This window comes from Adiantum capillus-veneris, chromosome 16 (genome assembly GCF_014529385.1).
Source record: "Adiantum capillus-veneris isolate H3 chromosome 16, ASM1452938v2, whole genome shotgun sequence".
Classification (NCBI taxonomy): domain Eukaryota; kingdom Viridiplantae; phylum Streptophyta; class Polypodiopsida; order Polypodiales; family Pteridaceae; genus Adiantum; species Adiantum capillus-veneris.
In genome coordinates, this window is record NC_140946.1 from 20,025,530 (window position 1) to 20,044,480 (window position 18,951).

General features: G+C 43.0%; 2 protein-coding genes and 1 pseudogene across 4 annotated transcripts in view; 2 read left to right on the top strand and 1 right to left on the bottom strand.

The window, feature by feature from the left end:
- The window catches only part of LOC147438671 (ZIP metal ion transporter family), a 68,728-nt gene extending 62,153 nt beyond the window's left edge, over positions 1-6,575 (top strand). For 2 of the 3 annotated variants that reach the window (XM_086484685.1, XM_086484687.1), the window contains exons 12-13: positions 5,617-5,716; positions 6,037-6,575. In XM_086484685.1, the coding sequence (XP_086340811.1) occupies positions 5,617-5,716; positions 6,037-6,111 (175 nt within the window). In that variant the 3' untranslated portion in view covers positions 6,112-6,575. The remainder of the gene's footprint in view (positions 1-5,616; positions 5,717-6,036) is intronic. The other variant, XM_086484686.1, reaches the window with a different exon arrangement.
- Positions 6,576-7,248: 673 nt separating this feature from the next.
- Positions 7,249-8,194, bottom strand: LOC147438672 (uncharacterized; annotated as a pseudogene).
- Positions 8,195-8,547: 353 nt separating this feature from the next.
- On the top strand, positions 8,548-9,072 carry LOC147438673 (LRR receptor-like serine/threonine-protein kinase RPK2). The gene has a single exon (XM_086483918.1). It carries the CDS (start codon positions 8,548-8,550, stop codon positions 9,070-9,072), a length of 525 nt encoding a protein of 174 aa, XP_086340044.1.
- The last annotated feature ends 9,879 nt before the right edge of the window (positions 9,073-18,951 follow it).

The following is an 18,951-nucleotide window of genomic DNA, read 5'->3' on the forward strand; positions in this document are numbered from 1 at the left end:
CCGCGCCGGCAATTCCGGTGAAATGAAGTTGGCCTTGGCTCCTCCATCAAAGAAAATCAGGGCCTCTTGATCTTTCACTTTGCCCCAAGCTCGGCAAAGTTCTATACTCTCATCCATGGTGTCGGGATCGGTATCCACACAATCTGGAACCAGTCCTGTTTTCATCTTGCCTTTTCGTCCACGTTCCTCAGCTGCTCTCGAACTCTCAGGCCTGTTGTCGTCCTTATCATTTTGTTCTTTCTGTGCCTTTTTAGGGCACTTCACTTCACGGAGATGTGTCCATGTTCCCCGCATCCAAAGCACTTCCCCTCCTGAGGAGTAAGCTTGGGTCGTGCATCCTTTTTCTCTGTGTTGCTCTTTTTCTTTCTACTTTCATTCCCAGAAGTCTGTTCGGCTCGTTGTGTCGTGGCCTCATCTATGGGGTAGGTCAGACTGCCAGAGTGAATGGCAAAGCCCTGCTTCGCATGACTCATCAGCTCTTGAATAGAAGCTGACTTCTGCTCCAAGCAGTGATCTCGGATCTCTGTAGGTAGACCCAAGGTGAACCGCTCAATCTATTCTCTGAACGAGATTTTCTTGAATGAAGAGGCGGGTAGAAAAGAGCTCCAGAATCTTTCGTAGTAAGCATTGATTGTATCTTTCTTGGTCATCCGAAGATGGTTCCAAGCAGCTCGTATATCTCGTTCATATTCTTGCGTCAACCAAGAAGAAATAAAAAGCTTTTTAAATTTCAGCCATTTAACTGGCACAGTCTTGTTTAAAAGAAGCGTGGACCACCAAGTACGAGATTTCCCATAAAGTAAGAGGCAGCTCTCTGAATCTTGGAGTGCTCTGAATAGCGTCCTTCCGCGAAAGCGATGTCAAACTGCTGTATAAAAGACAAAGCCTTCGAAGCATCTGAGTATCATGAAAAAGCATCAAACTTGATTGAGTGGCCACCTTTCTTAAACTCTCGGACTTTCTTGCTTTTATCTTCGAGAAATTCATACTGGTTGGCTTTGTAAAAATTCTTCTTGTTCGCATAAAAGTTTCCGTCATCGGAATCTGAGCTGTCTGTAGACGACGAGTCCTCAGTAGAACTGTCAGTCTCTGGGCGAGATTTAGCCTTCTTTGCCTTTTTCTTGCCCTTTCCGAAGCTTTGTTTCTTGCTTCGCTTTTTACCTTTTCTGTCTTCTTTGCTCGAATATGAAGAGCTAGAACAACTGTCAGAAGAAGAAGAAGAAGAATCTTCGAAGAACTGGGGACTCCTTTCAATCGAACATGCTTCTTCTGTTTCTTTGCCTTGTCAAATGTCGATTGACGACCCAAATATCCCGGGAAGTCGGTGCTTTTCTTTTGCTTTTTGCCGTGCTTTTTGGCTTTCTTTTGCGCGTCAAAAAGCTGAGCAATCCGTGCATCAACCACCTCTTGTAATTCCTTCTCTGCATACTGTTTGTGATCAGAAGGTTTGTTGAGAGCGGGTTTCAAGGATGGTGTAGTGGTTTTCTGCCACTGTGCATGCACTTCCTGAAAAGAAGTCTCGCTCATATATTTTGCCATTTTCGGATCCTTCACAAAACTGAGCATCATCTGTGTTGCATCGCCGATCAATTGACGACGCTTCAGCTCTCTTTGCTCTGCCTGAGTAGGCCTAGGCGGTCCGTACTCTCTGCCGGAATCTTCGTTGCGATCCCTGCCCGCATCTCCAGATGCAGAGGGAGTCGACTGATCCTTGCGTGAAGCCATAGGTGCCGCAGAAAAAAATATTGGGGATCGGATTTCCCGTAGAAGAGAAATCGGCCGTGCTCTGATACCACTGTAACAGACTTGGACACTCCAAGTCAAGAATCAATCGCGACAGCACCAAATAACCACTTCAAAACAATTCACAGATCACAATAGATTTGCATTGGCCCGTCGGAGTTCCGTGCCTAGAGATATTGGCCCCAAAGACTGATGCCCCTTTCGGTATTTCTTTATGTATTAAATCAATGTCAAAGTACAAAGAGCGGTTAGGGTTTCACTCTCAGACTCTGCGTCCAGATGCCTTGAGAAGTGAGCCCTAAACCGTTAATTTTATATAAAGATTACAAGGGATGCCCAAAAGCAGAGCCCCAAAAAGCTTTCAGTTCAAAAAGCAATCTCTCTCTCTCTCTCTCTCAAGAGAGCAAGTAAAATAAAGCAAATCAACCCTTTCTCTCTCTCCAATTGCTTGCATAGCCAAAAAGCAGCCAGAATGCGTCGCTAGGAGCTTTTTTTCAGCTTCCGTGATTTCCGGAATCCGTACACTGCTGCCACGTGGCACTGGCGCCAGATTTTAGGGTTTCCAGTGACTTAGGGTTTCAGCCAGCAGTTAGGGTTAGGGTTTCCAGAAATTAGGGTTTCTGCAAAATTAGGGTTTCTGGCAGAAATTAGGGTTTGCAGGATTTTTAGGGTTTCTGGCAGAAATTAGGGTTTCTGCTGTCGGTAGCCACGTTATCACTTTGTGACACACCTCACCCTTGAAAGGTTTCAAGGGACTCACATGAAAAGCATTGTGAATCTTCCAAGTGATTGGCAACTTGAGTCCGAAGGATACTTCATTTATCTTTTCTTGGATCAAGAAAGGGCCAAATAATAGTATAATACCTCATGCTGTGCTTTGGGAAAAGCCGCTCCTTTCCCTTTCGTTTCCTTAGGCGTGCCTTCTCAAAATGTAGTAGCACCCAGTCATCCTCCTTCAACTTCAAGTCGCGTTGATGTTTATCTGTTGCCTAATTATGCTCTGCTTGAGACTTTTCGAGAGCCTCGAGAACCTTGGCAAAACCAGTGTCCAAATCCCTCGTGTAATGATCTGCTTCAAAAATCTTGTCCTTGGTGCTTAGAAATGGAGGGACCTTCTTAGCACCTTCAATTACCTCAAATGGCGCCTTCCTTGTCGAAGATTGAACCGTGTTATTGTAGGCAAATTCCACCAAAGGCAAATACTTTTCCCATTGAGTTTTCTGATCGAAAATGTAAGACTTCAATAAATCCAAAACCATTGAATTAGAAGTCCTGGTGCCTTATGCCTGTCAAACTTGACCTTTTGGCATACTAAACAACTGCAAACAAAGTCATCCACATCCTTTTTGAGCCTCGGCCAATAGAAGTAACGCTCAACACTCTTCAGGGTGGTATCTATGCAGTGGTGGCCCGTAAAAGGTGGACAATGGCACTCTATCAAAACCTTTTCCCTCAAAGGTTGTGTAACACACAACATCGTTTTCCGCATCAAATAGCCGTCCCGTATGGAATAGCTTGAAACTGTGTCCCCATGCTGTATCCGGGTAAACATGTCAGTAAAGTCCGGATCTGTGGTGTACTGGTCATCTAGAAGTGAAACTGTGACAGGATGTTAGCCCATCGCATCGGCTTTTCCAAAAGTTGCATCTGTGACAAGAAGTAGCGTAAACTCTGATGATCTGTAAAGACTGTGAAATCAACTCCGAGTAAATAGTGTCGCCACTGTGTAAGAGCATGGATAACTGCCAATAGCTCTTTTTCATAAACCTGTGCTACCAACTCTGGACGTGAAAACATCCTGCTCTCGTAAGCAATGACATGGCCTTCTTGCATCAAAATTGCTACAACTCTGGACGTGAAAACATCGTGCTCTTGTAAGCAATGGCATGGCCATCTTGCATCAAAACTGCTTCGAATAAATAGTGTCGCCACTGTGTAAGAGCATGGATAACTGGCAATAGCTCTTTTTCATAAATCTATGCCACGAGCTCTGGACGTGAAAACATCTTGCTCTCGTAAGCAATGACATGGCCTTCTTGCATCAAAACTGCTCCCAAACTACGATCACAAACATCACAATAAACTTTGATTAGTCTGGCAAAGCCAACACTGGTCCAGTAGTCAATTTCTCTTTGAGGGTTTGAAAAGCAGTAACCTCTGTGAGTCCCCACGTGAAAGGGACTCCTTTTTGAGTCAATAAATGCAAAGGAGAAGCTATCTCCGCAAACTTTTGAATGAACCGCCGATAATAAGACCACAAGTCCAAAAAGCTTCGAACTTCATGAACATTCTTCAATTGAGGCCAATCATGAATAGTCTCAAGTTTGGCCGGGTCCATCTGTACTCCTTCTGCTCAGACGATCTGCCCCAAAAAATGTATCTCGGGCAAGAAAAATTCACTCTTTTTTGCGTTGATAACCAATCTATACTTCCGCAATGCTTGAAAGACCTGTAGCAGATGATGTCTGTGCTCTGCTTCATTCTTGGAGAAAACTATAATGTCGTCAATGAAAGTGCCCACAAAAATCGATACTCTCTGAAAATCCTATCCATGATTCGATTAAATGTTGCTGGAGCAATTACTTTAATGCAGTCCTTTTGACCCTCCATCGGAGTCACCTGATCATAAAGATGAGGTCTCAAAAGCTTGCTACCCTCTCTGCCAAAGGTTTTGCCAAAAGTAAGTGGCATACCTCCTCCATACATTTCAATTGATCCCCCTTGGATGGAATGTAGTCCTTTTGACCCTCCATCAGAGTCACCTGATCATAAAGATGAGGTCTCAAAAGCTTGCTACCCTCTCTGTCAAAGGTTTTACCAAAAGTAAGTGGCATACCTCCTCCATACATTTCAATTGATCCCCCTTGGATGGAATCCGCAAGGTAGTCCCTGCATGCCTAGCTCCATGACAAACAAGGCTCATGTATAACCAGGAATACCGGCTCCATAGTGTCCATGTCCACCTGCAGATATCCAAGACTGATACTTGGCTGCCTTGTCGGATTCATGACAACTAGCTTGGATAGGGTGGCATATATCCCTACATCTGATGCATCATCTGCTTACTGTTGCTGCTGCCAATCTGCAAAGGATTGGATCCCTTGTTGCTGATAGAAGACTTAGTTTCCTTCACCTTTATCAATTCTGACACCATTCATCAGCTTGATCTGCATGTACTTCTGCACAACGAGGGTCCTTGGAATAGATGAGAGAGTGCTTCATAAGCATGTTGACCTCGGCTTCTCTAGTCTGCTCCATATGAGGTGGTGTTGAGTGCTGAGCCTCAGAATGATCCTCTGCAGCATCCTCGTCAGCATCAGCCTGCTGCCTCTTCTCAACCTCCTCATCACCTTCCTCTTCCACTTCCTCTTATTCTCATCTCCTTTTCCTGATGGTTGGAAGGGGTTGCTTTTATATCAGATTGCTGCAGTTCTGGATCAGGTGAGTGAGAGAAAAACAATCGATTGGTGTCTTGAACAGGTGGTGAATCACTACAAGAACACAAAATTGAACTGAAAACAGCATGAGGTAACTTTACTCACACTTTACTTGAGACATAGAGGGGCAGATTTCCTCTCTTAGAAGCATTGGTCCTGAAATTGGGCGCCCAAGCAATATTTCTTTATTATTGATCAAAACTGTGTTACAATCGTCTTTGAGACCAATCTGGGGTACAACTGAGTGAACTGACGCCCCAGCTACATATTTATAGCTCCAAGTGGCCCAAAGGCCGCCCAAAAGCAGGGTGAACCTCCAAAAGAATTTCGAGGGTGGCTGTATTGGAGTGCATTGTGCAAGTGGAAAGTTGCAGAATTCTTATTAAACAATCTTGGTACACCACTCTCCTTTTAATGCATTGCATTTTGGCCACAGGCTACTTTCGAGGCTGTTGAATAAGCTGATTCTGCTTCTCTGGCTCGGAGTTTCGACATATTTTAAGATAGCTAAGCATTGCTGTGCTGCATTATGGAAAGTATGGAGCCTTTCTCCACCATGGATATGCTGATGACAATTGGGAGGGTGGGAGCAGCAGCCACCTGAGGGTTCTTTTTTGCACTCCACTCTAGCCGCCTTGATGGCTGGTATCTTTGTATATTAAGATTGTTAACTACTTTAGAGCATGTGAAGAGAAGAAAGCAAATCAAAAGGTTTTCTTAGATATGGAGAGAGACACATGAGTCACTTGTGGACAACGACAGTTTGTTTTTGGGGTTGTGGTGGTTGGGGGTCGTTAGTATCGTGGTCTTCATGAACCTTGCCACCTAATTGTCAGTTTCCCTTTTTGCTTTGCAGTCTTCAGCTTTTGCAAATGGCTATTCCAGAGGATATGGTCCTCTAGCTTGTGCGACAAAATTTTATATGCAGTGATCAAAGGCCCACTTGGATTGGCTTAATCGACTCATACAGATTCAAATACAGTGAAAGATTAAAAAAAACGTACTTCCGGATTTGTGGCTTTTCAGAACATTCTGCAGGCAGCTGATTGCTTTGTAATGGAGAGAGCTAGCAGAATGATTGTTGAACAGGTGGCTGGGTACATTGGTAGGTCCCACAGAAAGTGGGTACCTAATCAGGAATCATGCTGTTAAAACATAATGGTTCCTTAAAGATTGATTATCGAGCTCTAGTGCTTATGCTTGGTGCTACAAGTTACCAAGCTGTTGAATATGTCTACAACATGGTGTGGATTTTGAGTGCAAATAACTCTATGAACACTCAAATTATGTGAATTTTCTGACAGCAGTTCATTGGTTTAGCTCAAAGTGGTTCCAATTCAGCTGTATTTGAGAGCCTTTCGCAAATGCAATTGCCAGCTCAGAGTTACCAGTCAATCTTTTTGTGCCTGCAAAAGCCATGATTATGGCTTGGGGGGTGAGTTGCACGAGAGCTCTCTTCTCAAGCGACAAGGGTTATCATTCCATGTGCATTCGCGTGATAGGTTAGAATCTGTGTATGTTACGTTTTGTGGTACAAGCAGATCTGTCTCTTGCGCGCACGTATGTATGTGTGTGTGTGAGAAAAATTGCTTCCTACTTTCCATTGGTATGAAGATTAATAACACATGACTTAGTATGAAAACCTTCACGGATTGTGCTTAATCTTGGTACTCTTAATGTGATGTAACTTCTACTATGCATAATTATGACTGTGATATGTAGATGCGTACATGTCATTTCCAAATTGATGTTTTCAAGATATAATAGAAATATTGCTGGTAAACTGCTTAAGAATTTCTACTTTGAGCATCAAAAAACCTTGTTAAACATTTCGTACAATAATAATTATAATATTTACCAATATATCAGCTAGTGCATGGTCTATTTGACTGCCAGAGTTGACACCGAGTCTTTTGAAAATTTATTAGAAATGTCTAAGCAGGTAGCATGTTGATTGCTTTCTATCTTGCTGATTACTGCTTGATTATTTTCCTGTATTGATGTCCCAACAATGTTGTGAAAATTTGTTCTGTGCTATGTTATGATTGGAATACAAATATCTGCATCGTCATGCTTGTTCTGATCGGGCATTCATTGCTGTCCACCTGTGCTGGCTTGAATGAGACTGCGTATTCTGAGGTCCATCCATCCCTGTGGCTTCTACCATATCCATGCCAATTGGAGCTTTGCTTTTGATACGGTAAAATCCATTGAGTAGACCGTTGATAGGCAACTACAAATCAGAAGGTGGCCTGGCTCTTGGCAGTGAGTCCAGAGACCCTGACAGGATTGGAATGTGTCTAGGTTCTTGTTCAGGCTTAGTCTTTTCTTCGGTGTGATAACCTGTCTGTGAGAAAGGGGTGCTGCTTTGCTTCCAGTTAACTGCATGTGAAGTTTCTTGCATATCAACAAACCACCTCTTGAAACCCCCCCTCTTTCGCTAGTCTTTTCTTGGAGGTGAAGAGGTCTCTTCACAGCAGCCGGAAACTTCAAATCTTCATGGCTACCCAAATCTATGGCCTGTATGTAGAGGCCGGGGCTTGGAAGAGAAACAAAGTATCTCCACCTTCTCGAGCAGAGTATCTCCATTCTTTTGAGCGCTCTTCGCTCAATTTCTTGGTGGTTGCAAAGGCTCCGAACGTACTATGTTTTTGAACTCTTCATAATGATTGTTCCCATCATTATGCAGCTAATCCCGAGTGCCATCACCCCACCCAGATGACTCTCCACCACCATTACCTTCCCATTCCCCTGTAAGGGGCTTGGTACCCTTTCGTACTGCGTAATCACATTATAGGTAGGCATTGCATGAGCCCGTAGACGCACAGAATAGAACGGATGCTTTGGCAAGCTCTTGCAGATGCAACAATGTAAGCAGCCTTGCAACCTTTGGACCTCTCCGATTCTGCCACCGATAATGAGGTGGAAGGTCTGGGATTTAAGCGTCAATTAGGATTTGACATGGTGCAGCCTGCTGACTTCAGCTCAGCAGAAAGAGCCTTCTTACCTTGCATACGCACTACCTCTTACTGCCAGTGCCCCACCCTTGTCTAGAGAGCACTTCTTGTGTATTAGGCACTCTGCATGTACTGTGAACCATGAACACTGGCTAAAAGTTTTCCTTTCTCGTCACTATGTTAGTGGCTTCGCTGGTGACTCGTGCTCACGGCCCCACAATTGGCTTGCTGATGGGGGCTCCTCTGGCAGTCTAACTCAAGATTGCGTGATGGAGGCCTGCGAAAAAAAAAGGCTCCAGCGTGGTAAATAATGTTCTGTAATAGAACTGCAAAGTAGTTTTCAATGGCACTGTAAAGCTCGCACAACCCGCGCGGTCATTCCAGTGACAACATACACGACAACAGTTGAAATGAATTATGAAGATGCTGTTGTAGCAACAAGAAAATTCAATTTGAACCACCTCATTGGGATTAGTAGCTTTAGGATTACCTACAAGCCTGAGCTATTATCAGGTTTGCTTGTACCTATGAAAAGGCCCTCCTTAGAGGGACTCGAAGGTGCACAGATGTTTGAAGCTGAGCTATGCATACTAGGAAGGGTACAACATCCAGATCTGGTTACCCTCTTCAGTTACCATGCCAATGCTTTTTCCATAGTGAAAAGTTCCTTAATTAGAGCTTTTTCTCGGGAAGGAAACTCCAAGAATTTGATACACGATCCAAGGAGAGGCAGAGTCAGCAAGACGGTAAGGCTTAGAATTGCACTTAAGATCAAGCCTAGCAACGTTCTACTTGATACTAGCTTGAATGCAGCTCTCTCAAATTTTGCACCGTTGGCTAGACTTATGAATGCATCAAAAACACATGCAACTATAGACATGGTAGAAGCGTTTCGATATGTTGCACCAGAGTACCCAATGTCATGCTGGCTTTGAGAAAAGACAAATGTCCACAGCCATTGTCGACAGTCGCCTTCGGAGCTTTTGTGCGGAATGAAGGCATTCGATTTTTACTTCTCTTTATATAGAAAAGGAAAGCCTTCAGATATTTTGGCTCCAAGATTGCTGGTGCAATGCCTGCAATTTGTACTGACAGATGATGTTTAACATGCTATTAGATGCACCATGACCTCCCTCCCGGCCAGACCAACAATGAGTGCAGGTTATCGACACCCTCAAAGCGATGGGCAAATAGCCAGAATTGATTGAGCCTTAAAAGCATTGATGTTTGCTGAGGCATTGTACATGATCAAGAATGCCCTTAGGCTTGCTAATGTCGACGTTACTCCATGACGTTGCAAAATGCTGTTGATTGCAATTCCTCTGTTGATGGTCAAACTGGTCCAAGAGGGGCTCCAATTAGTGTTGCTTGAATGGATTCCAATCACTGGTTTCCTTCAATGAGTTCCATGTGTTCTGTGATCGCAACGGCTCCAAGAGTTACAGATGCTAAGAATGAAGAAAGTGCAACAATTGATTTAATTCCTCCAATCTTGTTGAGAACAAATTTGAATCCTGGGAGGTCGCTGGCTTCTCGGCTCAGTGAAGTCTGTTTCTACGATGGCAAATAGAGCCTTTCTAGAGAATCCACTTCTTTGATGCTCATACTAGACACGATGGAAACAAGGCCATTGATGGACAATGAAACCACCATTCGAATGGGCCACTTTCTACACTCTTTTGAGGCATACAACACCCTACGGACTTCCAGCTCTATTGATCATGAGGTTTGGAAAATCCTCTCTAAAACAACCCATCCTCAAGCTGATACATCAAGGGCACTTTTCATAGATGTTCTTCCTGCAATGTTGGCAACATGTCTCCTTGCAGCAAAAAACAAGTGCTTCAATTGTAATAGAAACGTGACAAGAGGTGTATGCCATCCACTTGACAATGTTCTCATCCATAATGCAGATAGGATTTTCTCACAGATCACAAGAATTGATATGGCCCTTCGTCCTTCTAAACAACCATCTTGCTGGCAATCAACCTCATTGTGATGGAGATTCAACAGGCTAGGGCTATGGGCTCGCCTCTTTGACGCCTGCTCCTTCCCCGTTGCAAAAGATTTTCGTCGGCCTCTACTTCTCCGGAGGCTCCCTCAAAAGCTCAAACGAGGTAGTTTTCACTATTAGCGTGCACCTTCTGAGCTGACTTGATTGTGGCCATGCCTCCACGTAATAGCTGATGCATCTCATTCTCCGCAGCTGCCACACACACACACACACACACACAGAGAGAGAGAGAGAGAGAGAGAGAGAGAGAGAGAGTTGTGTAGCTCGACGCTACAGCTTGGAACTTTGTTCATCTGCGGAAAGCTGCGTTCGATGGTCTGAGTATCTATCGATCGTAATCTTTTTGACTGCATTCTGACAAAGAGAGGACTCCCTCCCTTCTAAGTCTCCCAAGGGAGGAATTCTCTGCACGAATTTCCGAGGAGAAATCTCCATCTCTTTCTTCTGAAGTCCATGAAAAGAGCATGGCTCGTAGTTGATATTGCTCAAGCTCCTGCGAGGCTGGTGTTTGAGAATTGGGGTTTCTAAAAGCAATTCAACTAAAACCCTCTATAAGCATGCTGGTAAATTAGTTCAATACTTTGAACCTGACGTGTGCATTTATTGTTTCCTCTAGAAGCATTGAGAAAGTAATTGCACAAATAATTTGTTGAGAATTGAACAAGCTATATTACAGCATATGAATGTTTCTCATTTTTCGCTTTCCTGAACCAAAGTTTCGTAGGAACAATGATCCAACAATATTATGTTGCTCTTATATTCGATCAAACCAAAAGGGGAAGCATGTAAACTTACGATAACAGCCTACCGACAAATGTCACTCATTTCCTCAATGAAAAATAGATGGCGCCAGGGTACATGACAAAGTGGTGGTCCTTTATTGCCTCAAATTAAAAAAAAACGTATTATCTTGGTTTTAATTAAAGCAATGCTTCTTTTCTCGTGGCTACGAGCTACTTCAGTGACTCCGTGCTTGAAAATAGCCTTGACTCTATACACGAACCGCACTTAAAACGATCACTCCTTTGTAGAAGCTTTGACAGACAACAAATCGCAAGAAGTCCAATGCTATACAAACAATCAACTCTACATTGTTACTATACTATATTTAGCCGCCACGTCAAAAAATTTATTCCTCGCTACCTCTAAATCATGTTAAAGTCATATTCTTTTATTCTTGTGAACGCGCATTTGAGCTTCTCCTTGCTAAAGTAATGATCTTACCTTTGAATACAACCTTAACTATGGTTTTTCTCTAATGCAAAATCTCAACCCCCCTGTCATCATTCAAAATGCAAGCACTCTTGTTCTAGCTTAAGTAGCCACCTGTAACACTGCACTCGTCTTTGAAACTTGCTTTCGCGTAGATACTCTAGCACAACTTTGTCTACTTATGAGACAACGTGCATGTCCTTGTTATTCGCAATGCACCAGAGGACTATTGATACACATACTTAGCCATCATGGTAGAGCTTACTATAATGAAGAAAAACATAACTAAAAACCATAGGCTTATTTATCCAAGGACCTACAAAAGCACTGGCCAACTGGCCAACGATTCCGAGGCATGCAATTTAGTACAAACTGGTCAAGAATAGTGTAAGACCTAGCTTGCATTGTTTTCATGGTGCGAATGTGTATGAGGGAGCATGACTAGTCATGTATCAATGAGCATGAGCTCTTCTCTTGAAGAAATACATGATTTTATAATTAAGGACAATGTAGAAGGTGCACCACATGAAGCACAAATATTTGTACCTTCTATGTACCGCGACGTATTAGTACTGTGACAACATTTCGTGCATTGCAACATTTTGTTCTTCATCCTATCTACTTTTTTTGTCAGCGCACCAAAGGACCCATAGAAGAAGGTGCTTATCCCTTCCGAATATTAGCCATGTTATATGGTTGAGCAAGGGCCACATACCATCGGCAAAGAGCCACACGTAGGCACCACCATGTCCACCTAATTGATGCACTACGTACTGGGAACGACGGAGAAAAGTCGTAGCAACCATCTAGGGACCTCCTCCTCAGGTGGCCCACCCTAGGAGGAGGAAGCACTCGAGTGTACAACATTAGGAAAAATATGAACCCCGAAGGGGCCTTGTAAGAGCAACCAATAAGATTTCAGTCAACAAGGACATAAAAGGGGGGGCATGGTACCTCAAAACTATATCATGTAATATATCTATGGAAAGATCTCAACAATGCGATGTAGATGCACTATTGTCCAACAAATTTGAAGTTAAATTTCTCGAGTTATGGCCATTTGAAAATATGAAAAAATTGCTGGGACCGTGGCCACAAGCCCATTCTCATTAGTGTAAAGAGTATATTCCAAAAGCATCTTTGACCTTAAAGGGGCCTTTTGAAGTACATATTTTCCCTAATGAGGGCAAGAGGCCTAGCAACATGAACACCAGGTGAGCATAAGATGCCCCTACTCAACGGAGGATTTGAACCCACAACCCATAGGTTGAGAGGCCGAAGCCTTACCATTAGACCAACTCTTTGGGGACTTATTGAACCATTTACTCGTGTTTTCCATCTATTGGCTCATATATGTTGCTAAATGGGCCTTTTGAACTTTTCACCTTGCCTCCTATGCAATTTCAAAAATTAAAATTTTGTTGAGCCTTTACTATGTATCTCGTAATTCCTCTACGTCTGTAATGCCGATGGAAAAATTAACAAAGGAGCAACATACAAGGTTTTTATATCTTCGCTTGGAGAAAATTCTAAAGAAAGTATACTATGGGGAAGCTCTTGATGTTGACATCATGGGAAAAAAACATAGGGCTCAAATTGCGATTGGAGATCACATGCACAACTGCAACAGAAGCTTACGGTTGCTTTGAATGATGCCGTCAATTAGTGATCTCACGACGAAAACTTTGTTGGAATTAGGGTTGCAGGAAAACACACACAGCTTGGAGAAGATGAAGGAAGCTCAAGGCACACAACAGAGAGTGTATTACTTAGTGTGCAATGGAAAGATAGATAACCCTAAAGTGATGGACGTATATACTATGAACGGGAAAAAGACCTCCTAAAAAGGGAAAAAATGCCTCGGAGGTCCTAGTGTGTTCACACACATCACTACCATATGTATATGGTAACAAATTCCCCCTGGAGGGATACATGAACAAGAGCTGGCACATGTAAAGGGAAGTGCCATGCCTTGAGGACATGATCAATCCACAAAGGGGAGAAAGCCCAAAGCTTTGCGGAAAGCTTCGAGCTTCTCACGAGACAATGTATTTGTGAAAAGATCTGCAAGGTTGTCCTATGTTGGCACATAAGCCAAGCTGATCTCTCTTGCTGAGAGCCTCTCCTTGACATAGTGGTAATGCACCTCAATGTGCTTTGTGTGAGCATGAAAAACTGGGTTCCTCGCGACTACCAATGCGCTCTGACTGTCAGTGTAGATAGTGTTGGCAGTGTCATGTCCAACACCCAAATCAGCCATAAGGCGTCTAAGCCATACACACTCAATCGTAGCTGTGAAGACTGCACTGTACTCAGCCTCACAACTAGAAGTGGCCATAGTAGGTTGCTTCTTGCTCAACCATGATATACATGAACTGCCAAGCATGAAACAAAAACCACTAGTAGACACTCTCGTGTCAAAAAAACCAGTCCAATATCTGAGTCTGAAAAAGCATGTAAGTCTGGCGGCAATGATCCCCCCTTGGGATAAAACAAGCCAAGATGTAAAGTGCCACTAAGGTAGCGGAAAATCCTCTTGACAGCCTGCCAATGCTTAGACCCTGGACTATGCATAAATCTGCTGACCTGTGAGACTGCAAACTGAATATCCAGCCTCGTGCTACATACATAAATGAGGCATCCAACAGCAGTTTGGTAAAGAGTGACATCTGCAGGATCGACAAAACCGCGAGACTGTGTTACATAAACTTCCTTAAATGTGTCACCATTCAAGAAAGCAGTAACAACGTCTAATTGATGTACATCCCAACCAGCATGAGCTTCCAATGCACATAGAAAAATGCACATTAGTCATACAACAAGTGGGAGCAAAAGTCTCTTCATAATCTATACCTTTTTGTTGTGCATAACCCTTTGCAACAAGTCGAGCCTTATGGCGATTGATCTCACCATCCGGCTTGTGTTTCAACTTGTAAACCCACTTCGTACCAATGGCCTTTTTGCCATGAGGCAAATCACATAAAGTTTATGTGTCATTTTCTATAGGTGCATCATATTCTTATTGCATGGCAACCATCCAATTTTTTGAATTTTGTGCTTCATCAAAAGACAGAGGTTTCTCAACATCATGTAAGTTAGACACAGCCAAAGCATAACAATCTGATGCATAAGATGCATGGCGAGAACATGAACGCGTACGACTAGACAAAGGTGTATCCAATTTACTGTCACGCAATGTATGCACCAGCCATTTTGGCAGACCTTTGGCCTGCTCATTTTCAGCCCTTTCCTCATCAAGTGCATCATGTACATCTGCATCAATAATAGGTTGATCTATAACATATTCGAAAACCCCCATAGGCTGTACATTTGCCTCATTGGAATTTACATTTGTACTTCCACCACTGAAAAGAGGAAACAAAGTGTCATAAATGTCCTATGAGCTTACATTACTGTCTCTAGTACATGACAGCCAAGGGCTGAACAGAATCTTCCACAAACACTACATCTCGTGAAACCAGAATACGCTTTGTTGCGGATGATACAACCTGTAACCTTTGCTTTCAGCACTATAACCAACAAAAATACATTTGACAGCTAAGAAGAATGAGGGAAAGCTTGACTTTTGACCATACATCATGCCATTTTCATAAGTGACCTGTTTTTTCCTCTTAGCAACACCATTTTCCTGAGGCGTATAAGGCACGGTACATTGGTGTTTTATCCCACGACTAGCTAGAAATGCATTAAATTCATGAGACATATACTCCCTCCCTCGATCGGAACGGAGGGTGTCCATAGTACATTTTGAGACATTTTCAACCATAGCCAGAAATTGTTTGAAGCACATAAAAACTTCGGACTTCTCTTTAAGTGGAAATACCCATACATGCCTGGAGTAATCATCAATGAAAGTCACGAAGTAAAGATAATTGCCCAAGGACGGAGTTTGCATGGGCCCACAAAGATCACTATGCACAAGCTGCAACCTGCATGTGGCCCTAACTGAACCATCCTTTGGAAACTTCAAACACTGCATCTTACCCGAAATACAGCCTTCACAAACATGTTTGGCAGGTGCTTCAAGAGGTGGCAAAGAAGCAACCTGATCAGATTTCTGCAAAGCAGAAATGCAAAGCAGCAAACTAACAAAATTCAGATGATCAAAACATGCATGCCAAAGTTTTGCATTTGAAATAGCCCTTAAATCTGCAACTGCATTTGCAAAATTTTGTCCACATTTGTCATACAAAGTGAGCTTATATAGGCCACGGCACAAAAGGCCAGATGCAACAATTTCATCACCAAAACTGAGATCATGAACTGTACATCTGTCATCCACAAATTTGACTACAAGTCCAAGTCTAGCAAGTGCACATACAAACAAAAGATTCTTCTTGATCCTAGGTACATAAAGTGCATCAACAAGTATGAAAATACTGCCATTTGCAGCAATAAGCACAATCTTTCCAACTCCCAAAACCCGGTAAGAGGCATTGTTGGCACAAGTGACTGAATTCCCATGAGGGACAGACTCGAGAGAGGTGAACAATTCACGATGAGAGGTAATGTGCTTTGTAGCACCACTATCAAAATACCACACATATGAATTTGTAGCAACTGACATGCATGCATCATGGACAACAGGATTGTAAGCGCACTCTACACTAAAAGCCCATTCTGCATCAACATCAACATCACAGTCTCCTTTCACAAAAGACTCAACAGTGGCTGCATTTGTAGTGGAACCAGCATTTACAGTGGAATCACACTCTTTCTTCTTAGCCTCTTTGGCCTTCAACTTAGGACACTGCTTGATCAAGTGATTATTAGCTTTACAATAATGGCAATGCATATTCTTTTTGCCTTATCACCAGAATTTCCAGACGAATTGCTGCTAGCAGAAGCATTAGGAACATGTGATTTTCCACTCGCAGAAGAACCATAAGAAGTGGTTGCTTTGCTGTTACCACCTTTTCTTTGAGAAGCAACAAAAGCCTGTTCAACTGCACGCTGTCTAGTCCTGTTTTTTTTGGAAAGCGACTATTGCAACAGCAATGTGCACAATGCATCAAACTTGACAACTTCAAGATTTCCTTGGGTCATGAGTCTCCAAGTACTAGCAAAAGTCTGATAAGAATTTGGTAAGGCATCAAGAACAGTCTGCACAAGGGAACTGTCTGAAATGACTTCACCTGCAGAAATAAGTTGCTCATCGATATACTTAACACCAGCAAGGAAAGTGTCCATATCATCTTCCTCATGCATAATCTTCGACTCTAGCTCTTTATGCAGCAATGCAATTTTTGCCTCGTTGCGGCTTGCATAAAGACCAGCCAGAATATCCCAAGCCTGTTTTGCAGATTTTGTTGAACGAATGTGAGGAGTAATGGTGTGCTTCACAAACAATGCAATCAATGCATGAGCCTACGCATCCTTTACATCCCAACGAGCTTGTTCTGCTATAGGCAAAACAACTTTAATAGCAGCAATCCTTGCAGCAAGACCTGCCACATCCTCAACATCGCCTACATCCTCAGAACCAGGACGTACATCAATGCCATGCACAATATTCCAGACGCCCTTTGACATAAGAACATGTTGCATCACGTAAGCCCACATAGGGTAATTGTCCCCATCCAACCTGTCCTCAGCAAAAAACATATCTGTGTTGTTGTCAGCCATGGAAAATGTATGGACCTGATGTGAAAACTGCCCGACATGAGGACAAATTGAGTGAGACTAGTACGTGCTATACAACACAACCCGCTGACAAAAATTCTGCACTAAATGATCAAATTTCCTGTGTAGACTTGCCTGTAGTGGAAATGGAGGCCGAAATGAGCCCGAATCAGAAATCCGAGCAAACTAAGCTCTACGAGCTTGCTCGAAATTTTTGTCGACCTGCGATCGCTCGCCAAAGCTCACTAGAATCAAAGAAAATGAGTAGGCGTATGCTGGAGCTGCTTGCGACTAAGCTCGGGAGGACGCAACCTGCTCTGATACCAATTGTTGGAATTAGGGTTGCACGAAAACACACACGGCTTGGAGAAGACGAAGAGAATGATGGGCGTATATACTATGCACGGGGGAAAAAACCTCCTAAAGAGGGAAAAAAATGCCTCGGCGGTCCTAGTGTGTTCACACACATCACTACCACGTGTATATGGTAACAAACTTGACTTAGAGCCACAAAGCCGGTGCTTCATGGCATTCCACACATAGCTTTACAAGCTTCCGTGCAAGTACTATTCTAGCTTAGCTTTTACGCAAGCCATCCACATAGAATATCCCATTTGCAATGTTCCATGTGAATTTTCCCCATGACTGCTCCTCCTCATATCCACCTTCTTTGCCAAACGATCTGTTTACCTTTTCTACCGCCTCCCATGTCTATTACATTGGTGCAATGTCATTCATTGTATCGATCATGCCTACTACTGCAGCTTGCATCATCACCTTTCCTCTACGATTTTCACATTGGTCGAGGTAGCCCAAAGGCTTGCCGACTTGCATGCATTGTCTCATTATGATATTTCGTCCTTGAGCGATATGAAAATGCCTCTTTGCCTTATAATAATATTGAAATTCTTAATGCTCCAAACCTATTGCAACTAACAAAAGAAGAGATGTGCCAATTGTTCGATCCACGCCCAAAAGACCTCAAACTAGCTACCGACCGGGTTGTGCCCCTAGTTTGGGACATTCTCCAAAATTCATACCCATGTTTGCAGTTTGAGGTTCACCTATATGGAATGAGTGCGTGAAGGCCTTAGGAGAAATTAGATGTTCGATGAAGCTATGAAAAAGCCTTTTACAGAAAGAGAAGACATTTCCCAGAAAATATTGCTGATTGAGGAGCTATATGACACTCAACAACACAGGTGGAGTAAAAGACATAGACAGAGTAAAATTACAGATGCAACGACAAGCAGACAATTCCATGGACTGCTTCTGACCAATCAATTTAGAGCTGGTGCACCTCCTCTCTTCTAGTTGGAGCTTGCGCAAGTAGTATTCTTTTCAAAATCCCGCCTTGGAGAATACTAACATGAGATTTAAAGGCTCTCCATGATGAGCAACCGCTCCTTAGTCTTGCGGAGAGATAATGAAGAGAAACAGCTTGCAATACCAAATCTAAGATCTACACCTATGAAACTCTTGGCCCAAAGTAAACAGCTTGGTATGTAGCTTCCTTTGAAGACTTTCTTTTCTTACCCCTCTACCTCGAGTCCACTTGCGGCATGCTGCTTGACAAGTGACAAGGACTATTCTCCCTGCGTGGAATGACTAACCCTAGATATGTGAGGACTCAAAAAAGAAAGAGAGAGAGAGAGAGAGAGAGAGAGAGAGAGAGAGAGAGAGAGAGAGAGCTTTGCACTCCTCAACATAGACATACTTTGACTACCTCTTGTTATACCAATTGCAATCATAACTTGCACAAGATATAATGAGAACTAGCAAGGAGGCTCTAACAATAATAGATGTAAATGCAAGAAGATTCTTATGTATATATCCATGCCATCTTGCTTCCATACCAAAGTGACCACATTCCTTGCGCGTGCACTCGCATTGGAAAGAACAATATGCCCAACATAGAGCATTCCAGTAAAAAAAAGAAAGATAA

Coding starts and splice junctions, on each gene's coding strand:
- LOC147438673 (XM_086483918.1), top strand. CDS start 8,548: ATGAATTATGAAGATGCTGTTGTAGCAACAAGAAAATTCAATTTGAAC.